Below are 8,855 nucleotides of genomic sequence, written 5' to 3'. Positions count from 1 at the left end.
GGGCTTGCCGCCAATGTCAAGAAAACGTCCATTGCGAATAGGAACTTTTCATCTGGCTGCTACGCCTCTTGATCTGATCGAAGCCTCAGAGAAGCCGCTGCAGGTAGAGATCCCAACAGACAATCCAAATATTTTCGAAACCGATTCAAATTAAATTAAATTGGTATTTAATGATGGTCGGGATCAATGATCAAATTTCGTTTAATCGTCTAACACTACAAATCCATGATCAACAATAAGACACGTCATTAGCTGGGGCAATTCATTTCAAAGGGAAACGTGTTACGACGTAATTAATAAGATTATAAAATATTTATATGTAAAACAAAATATGCATCGGATGTCTTAAATTATTTAAAATGATGAATTATAAAGAAACACCCACACCAGTAACAATAAGAACAAAACTCAGTGAAGAAATGGTTGAAATGTAGATCCTCATTTTGTAGTTAACTTGATTTCTAGGTTTATGGAAACACCCGTAAAGAGTTGCAATGTGAAGTTGGAAAATTAATTTTGACATATGTTCAAGAACAAGAAGATATCATATTTTATATTGAAACACTGAACATAATTTTTTTTTTGAGTATTTAGTAATTTTCAAGGTATCCAAAATAATAGAAAGAGAACTTCACAATTTTCATCTGGGATTAGGTGCAATTTCATGACAATCTGGGAAACATCTCAATGTAAATATTTCATTAGAAAAATCTATATCATGTTGAGCATTGTGGTTATAAAGAATATTGGATGATATTAACCATGGATATGCATGACCAACTCTAATTCAGAGTGATAACAATTCAGCTAGTCAAAATCATCTTGTTAAATAAAAGACCAAATATATAGATAATACATATTAATTTATAAGTGACTGTAAATAATGTTGATAGATATTTAGAATATTTTAAGTTAAATTAGTGATTGATTGATATGCTTTTATAGTTATTTTTTATTTTTCTGTTGAAAACTCTGTCCAATGGAGTATAGTAGAGATGTTGTTATGTAATAAAAAATAAAAAAATTAAAATTAAATAAAATAAAAATTGAATTGAATAAAAAAATTAATATAATATAAAGATTTTAATTTGGTCCAAAAAAAAAGTAAAAGCAAAAGTAAAAATAACAAAATAAAATAACTTTATAAAAATAAAAATAAAAATGATTCATGTGGCATATAGCTTATCTAAAGGGGAAGTTAAACTAGCCTAGTTCCATCTTAACTCTGGATCTATCAACCACTAAGAGAATTAAGACTAAGAAGGATTAAGGCTCTTAAATGCAAACCTCTTTTAAAGTGAAAAATTCTTTTTTTGACCTTTGATAAATCCAAATTAATATAGATCTAAACTAAATATAAATATAATCTAAATTTATAAATATTAAAACATTTATGATCATAATTTTAAAAAATGTTAAAATAATGTAATTACTCTAACTAATGTACTTTAGTTACTTGAGTAAATTAAGTTATTTACGGCTGACATGGTCAAATAACAAATTAAGTTATTTACTAATGACACGGTCAAATAACAGTTGGACATAGACCTGTTAAATATATATTTTTCTTTGCATCTAATTGTTTCTAGAAATCCTTTTCAATATATTTAATTGATAAAAGTGATGTACAACCACTCTTTAGTGCAAAACGTATACATTTAAGATCAATTTATGATTATTCCTGTCTTTCCAGATTTTCAATCTATCATGTCACAGACTGTGTAACACTAACCAGTCGTGAAAAGCAATTGGATCAAATCGTTGAGTTAAACGTTGTTTAAAAGGGATTAAGGTGGGCAATTATCAATATATTTAATTGATGAAGAGGTTTTCCATAATACTAAAATTTGAAGGTCTCAACTTGACTGAATAGAACCTGGGTCCAGATATCATGAAGAGGTTTTAGATATACACAGGTGTTGGTAAATGTTCCAAACTAGTAACTAGGATCTTCAGGGTGGAAATAGATTCCATAGAGGTGTGGTGATTCTTCCAAACTCGGGTGAATCGAACCTGGGTACAGGCGCTGATACCATGAAAAGGTTTTCCCTTACACCAAAACCCTCAAGTGTTGGTAAAAGTTCCAAACCTATAACTAGGATGTTCACCGTGGAAATTACGGATTCCATAGAAGTCCAATAATTCTTCCAACCATTGAATCATAATAACTACTTTGCAGAATACCGTTATAGTTATCTGGTCAATAGCGAAACTAGAATTGAACCATGTAGTGCAATAACCTTACCAAGCTCCTTATCTTAAAAGTTTTTTAAAACTTTCAGTGCCTCAGATTGATTACATTGCGAAAATCAGTGTGTCAATTGGCAAAAAGTCCTCAGGTTTCTTTCGTCTACGATTAGAGGGTGAGAACGTTTAATTCATGTTGTGATCTGCTCAACGGCAGAAGTCACCAAACTCAATTCTCTTATTTCTCCTATATAATAACTCTCTTGTTGGTCTACACATGCTCAATGGTGGTATGAAGTGTGATTCGCCGAGACCTTCAACGACAAAGTTTCGAAAGTTTGGCATGGTAGCGTGACAAGGATTTTAAACTTGCTAATATTATCGTATTAATACTCCACGACCTTTCCTGTAATATATATATATATATATATAACCCATCCTTGTAGACCGCTATCTTTCCAATAATACAATTGCGATATGTGCCTTAGATAATTGCTATGGAACTGAATGGTCTTTTACTTGTACCGAAAGAATAGGGCTTTTGGTTGCATTCTTATCTGCAAACGAGTCGCTGAAAACAGACCTGCATGAACCATCCATAAACTCAGCACCAAGCACAACTAGATGAAGGAAATCATGTTTATATGTCAAATAGAATTGAAAGGTGAAATCTCGCACAAGAATAACATTACAATCCCCAATGTGATTACAAATTTATGTGGTTTCAGGGCTCCATTTTGATCATATATACGTAAGTGAAATGCAACCGCTTACAGCATATCAACATAGTCAGCAGTCCACTAATATTAAATATTAGTGTTTAGAGGGTTATTAGGGTAGTTATATATTTTCGCTTTTTAGTTTATCAATATGAGTACCCCATGATTCCTTACCATAAAGATAGTTGTTATCTTAATTCTCTATTATGATGGTTAGGAATATGCGTATATTCAGATACACTATAAAGTAATTACATGAGAGAATCTTCCACTTAAAATTAAAATTAAAATAAAGAATAAATTATATAGATAGATAGATATTAAATTTAATTTAAAATAATTTACATATTTAAAATATATTATTTAAATTAGGCTATACGGTTATCCTAGTATACTAATGTACAAAACAAAGAGTTTAGAATTTATAGGAAAATGAGTTGAAATTATATATTTGGGTTTTCTCGATAATAATATAGCTTAATTTTATATTAAATAATTTTAGAATACATATTTTATATTTAAATTTACATAATAATTATAATTTAATTGAATTTATATGAAATAAATCTTGTTAATATTTTTTAAATATATAAAAAAAAAAATCGTCTAAAGAGGCTGAGGAATTGTGTACACGGACAAAAAGTGGCTTGCAAAAAAAATTCAAAAAATAGTGTAGATACAGCGTTTGAATCATGTTTTTGATAGTGGAAATGGATTCAGCACCAACAAAAATGTCTAGGGCATTTAAAATTTTGAAGTTTAACCACTATAATTTGCATTTACAAAAACCCTTGCCTGATTTTCTCTAAATATAACAGGAATTTCCAGAACTTTCTAAACAATTCCTCACCTTAATTAGACTACCACCAAAATAAATATATGTTTAGATTTAAGTATGGAGGTTTTCGCGGTGCATTATATGTTTAGATTTTATTGATGTTTAGATTTTAACAATAGCATAACAAATATGGTTTCAGTGGACGATTTATTGGTTATGAGCTCAGGGTTGCAAGGGTTTGTTGTCCGCCTCACTTCTTCTTTTTGCTAGACGTAGATTGTGTACCTGTACCTATATTGATTGTTCTCATATTAGAGTCACTATGGCCCCTTGCCAATGAATGATCAGTACAACATGTGGTTTGGGAAATGTTGGTGTTAAGAGGACCCGTCCTTTTGCATTCCAGTTTGTGGGCATTTTTTTTAGGTTGTTCCTTTCGAAATCAAGAGGGAAATTTTTTATTAGAGGCAAAAAAGAACTAAGGACCACCCGTACCATTCTGATTTTGAGCTTCAGTGGCTAGTTGCGCAAATGAAAAGATTCTGAACCCTCGTAGATTTTGCAAGAAGAAATTACAATTTTTATACTCTCTAGCTTTGCACCACGAAATGGATACTTTGTTGTCTAATATTTAAAACAAACAGGTTGAACAATATAATTTATTTTCTGGGTCAGAAGATGTCAAAAGTATGTTATGAAATATTTGTTGGTTGTGTCTAATATTTAAAGGCAAGCAGGTTGAACAATATAATTTATTTTCTGGGTCGGAAGATGTTAAACGTATGTTATGAAATATTTGTTTCTATCTCACTGATGTTGATTCATGATTATAGAGGGTGGAGACTTTTATGGTATCAGATTCTACTTTTGGCGACGTGACTGACTGAGGATAATGCTCAGGACTTGACCATTATCTCTTCTGACCATGATTAGATTGTGGGTTCATATGTCCTTTTCTTGATATTTTGATAATGTTGTTACAACACTGTAGAAGTTGTCATCAAGGTTTTCGTTGATATTGTGATAATGTTGTTACAACACTGTAGAAGTTGTCATCAAGGTTTTCCATTACTAGATGGGACATCGTGTACGGAGGTTCAATGGGTCTTTCCACGCAGTTGCTTTTGGGTTGACCGTATCTTCAGCTTCAGGGATTATACTAATGGGCTTTCTGCAGTTCCAGATGGCACGCTAATGTGCGATGTTGTTTGATGGTGGTTGTCTCTCTGTTGGGTCATGGTGGGTTGGGTTGGTTTGAGGTGTCTGGCTCATTTATGTGTTACGGGAGATTACAAGGATGATCTTGGAATACCCTCTTAGTATGTTGGTTTCGGTTTATCTATGTTTTTTCATTTTGGGAACAATCCTGGCCAGTTGTCAACACTATGCCTTTGGTTTCGGTTACTCTCTTGGTTAAGGTTGTGTTGGTGCATCTCATCTTAACTGTAGCAAAGGTGCACACTTATTCTATTGTTGTAGCTCCACTTCTCGCTTATCTCGAGAGTGGTGTCTGTTCCCTCTATGTCGAAAAGGTGCACACTTATTACTATTGTAGCCCCACTTCTTGCTTAACTCGGGAGTGGTGTGTTAATTATGATTGCCGCCATCCTTTTCAATTATGACTCTGTTAGTTGCTTTTGTGGGGACAACTCTTATACCTCTCGCTATGTTTTGTGATTTGCATCGTTTTGAGGTTTATCTGTTTTTTATTAATGGAAATTCAATTATTATTCACCAAAAAAAAAATAGTATAACAAATAAGTTGGAGTAATTTTATTTATTTCAAAAATAATGTAGTATTATTAATTTTACTAATTATAAGATATATAGAAACTTAATAGTTACGTTGATGTAAAGAGTAATATAATGCAAAACAAGAAAGTGCATTAATAATCATACTATTGTGAAAATATTTTAGAGAAAACAAGTACATTGATTTTAGTGATGATATAAAGAAAGATGCATTAACTCTACTGATAATAGCTATATTAATTTCCGTGGTAATAATACAGTGAAAAATGTTTTGGGCATTATTTAATAGAAAAAATTATATTATGAAAATTGATCCCATATGTATTTATTTAGAAACCAAAATAGTGTAAATGAGCAAGCAAAATGACTAAAAAACAATAAATAAATAAAAAGACTTCAATAATTTTACACAGATTATTTATTATATACATCAAATTATTTTATTAAATTAAGGAACTCTACTTGAATTGTTTCAGCCACAATACTTGTTAAGGTTTTGGAAATGAGGTAGCAACCTAAGTGGGCTTGATTGTGGGGAAAACTCCACAGTTAAGCCCGCTTGATCTCGGATGGGTGATCTCCCAAGAAGTCAATGTTACCGGGTGCAAGTCCCCCGGAAGTGATGGTCACTGGGTGCAAGCCCCCACGAAGGAAGTGATGATTGACCCAATGCAATGAGTGCTAAGTGAACTATTGGAAAATCATGAAAAATTATGAAAATGGTCATAGTTGAATGACTTAATTAAAGCAGTTCAATCCCAAAATAATATCTAATACTTTATTAATATTAAATCTTATTGTTTTATTTCTATTAACCTCACATTTGATGAAACTTTTAAGTAATTTTTATTATATATATATATATATATATATATATATTTTGAAATTAATTTATATTTATTTTATCAAATATTACGAGGAATCAAATTCTTTTAAATATAGCTTTTCAGAAAAATATATATTATTTTATATTAATAATTTTTAAATTTACATAACCATATATATTTTAAAATATCATAAATATTCATAAAAATGTCATTGAAAATGGTTACCAACTCAATAAAGATTATTTTTTCACATTAAAACAAGTTTTTGAGATCTTCAATTTCCGAGCAATTAGTGCAATACGATATGACAATGAGATTATTGTATAGATCTGTCATTCTCCTTTCTTATATACTAATTTTTTTTAATACTTTCAACAGTTGTTTAAACTATATATAGATCTGTCAGTCTTATTTCTTACGCACAATTTACTCTTTTTTAATAATTTCCAGTTGTTTCTATGATATATTGTTTTTATTACCTATGATTTCGTATCACGCTAATAGTTTTATGTCCGGATGGGAAGCGAAATTTGGTTGGTGTGTATGGTCTTTCTAACACGTTATCTCAAGAACTATGTGCCTGGAAAATAAACCCTGCCAACTTTCAACACGCTTTCTGTGAATGTGCAGGACTTTTGGGTACATTTCAAAACTTTATAATTTTTATTTCCACAAAGGTGCAGGGTTTTGGGGAACAATTCAAAGCTTTGCAATTTTTAAAACGATGTCCATTTTATACGGACCAAACCCTAATCATTGCCTCTGCCAAGAGCTTCCTTACAATTTAAGTAGTTTGAAAACAGGCTGTTGTTCGAACAGTTCTGTTTTCCATAATCATATACGCCAGCTGCTTGCTGGGTACTTCACATGCCACACGCCAACCAAGGTATCCCATGACTTGCTCTGGAAGTTTCTCGCTGTCAATTAATATCTTCTTCATTCTCGTTTAAATACAAAGTGGGAATGCATCCCAAACCCTAACATCTGCTAGCTCTGCTCTGCGAGGTTTCACACCTCGCAGGCATTGAAAGCCTGTACATAACGTTCAAGCCCAAAATAATATTTTCTTTCTTCAGATTCCTTTTTTCGAAGATCTGTAAGTTTGGCATAATTGTTTCAGATTAGAATTCGTTCATATTGATTTTGTGGCTGTTGATATCGTTATGGTTATAATTTGTGTAGTTGTGGTTTTTGTTTTTGGTTTTTTTTATTAATGAGATTTTACGCTGAGGATTTACATAATACTTTATAACAGGAATCTTCAATTAACCTAAGCGAAGCCGTGGACTTGTGTAGGTGTGAGTTTATCAGAAATAAAGAAAATAAAAAAAAATGGAAGTCCATTCTGCTGTAACTCCAGCTTCAGCGAAGCGTTTTTGGAACGTGTTACGGATCGCCTTGTTCATGATCAGGAAGGGCAGTCTCATCTCCAAACGGAAGATTCTCGTGGATCTGCATCTGATGATGGAGCGAGGGAAAATGTATGGAAGAAGCATTAGGAATTTAGTGTTTCATCATTCCAGAGGTAACGACCATGGCGGCTTTGGTCTTCAAGAATACGAATTTTCCTGCAGCAACAGCCCCATCATCTTCCACACGTCCAAGAAAAAACATCATTATTTTCCGATACATATTCTGCACTTTCCATGCATTCATCCACATCAGGTTGAAGAGAAGGAGGAGCCCAATACTCTTGTTTTTCCGAACTTGGACTACAGCAATGAAAATTTTAGCAACGATTGCCTTGATCCTAACGATCTGCCTACTGTTCAGAAACTGAGTCCGTTGTCATCTCCTTTGTGTCGAAGGATATCGAGCTCATCCAGCGAAGATGATAATGATGAAGAAGTCGACAGGCAGGCCGATGAATTCATAGCCCAATTCTATGAACAGCTGAAGATGCAGAACCAGATGACTTTCGTGCAATACCAAGAGATGCTTGACAGGGGTACCACTTAAATCCTAAAAATACCAGGTACATAATGGGTGTCTAGAAATGATCCAATTTCAGTGTCTTTAGTATGAAAATAACCTGTCAACAATGTGGAGGAAATTCACAAGGGGTCCTTATGAGCCAGACTAAGAAAACATTCTCCTGATGAGTACCGAGGAGAAGATTTGTGGCAATGAGACTGAATTTGTACGAGAGTTTTAAATGTATTCAGTCGCTGTCTTTGTCACTAGTTTTCGCACTATTCATGGCTGTAATAGAATTTGATTCAAGCTTCTTGTTCTAAATGGAATTGTGATTATGTCAGAATAAAGATGGTTGATCTAAGTGGCAATCCAACTATATCTGACTTAATGTCTATTTAAGTGAAAGGTTGTTTTTAATTTAATTGAGGGTCTCCATCCTTTGTAACGTATTAGTGTGAACGTATTAGTGTGAGCAGGACTAACATCATATATATAAAATTATATATATATTAAAATTTAATTAATTATTAGCACAATCACATTTAATTAATTAAATTTAATTGATATATTTAAAATTTTATTTGTATTTATCAATAAATTATTAATAAATATATAATAATAAAAATAATATTAAGAAAAATATTATTACAATAAAAATTTATTATTTTTATAATA

The 8,855-nt window shown here is 31.9% G+C and overlaps 1 protein-coding gene across 2 annotated transcripts; it reads left to right on the top strand.

Moving 5' to 3' along the window:
• The first annotated feature begins 7,225 nt into the window (after positions 1–7,225).
• Positions 7,226–8,495, top strand: LOC149199993 (uncharacterized). Of its 2 annotated transcripts, XM_089399493.1 has the most exons (2): positions 7,226–7,359; positions 7,560–8,493. In XM_089399493.1, the coding sequence occupies exon 2, from the start codon at positions 7,596–7,598 to the stop codon at positions 8,220–8,222; it is 627 nt and encodes a 208-aa protein (XP_089255619.1). In that variant the 5' UTR covers positions 7,226–7,359; positions 7,560–7,595; the 3' UTR covers positions 8,223–8,493. The 2 variants fall into 2 exon arrangements, with proteins under 2 accessions (XP_089255619.1, XP_089255620.1); XM_089399494.1 differs by lacking the exon at positions 7,226–7,359 and having other exon boundaries at positions 7,596–8,495.
• Positions 8,496–8,855: the final 360 nt, after the last annotated feature.

This window comes from Pinus tabuliformis, chromosome 2_1, assembly GCF_031772625.1.
Source record: "Pinus tabuliformis cultivar Carrire ecotype Pingquan chromosome 2_1, CPIR1, whole genome shotgun sequence".
In the NCBI taxonomy this organism is placed as follows: domain Eukaryota; kingdom Viridiplantae; phylum Streptophyta; class Pinopsida; order Pinales; family Pinaceae; genus Pinus; species Pinus tabuliformis.
This window is presented reverse-complemented; position numbering and strand designations above follow the sequence as displayed.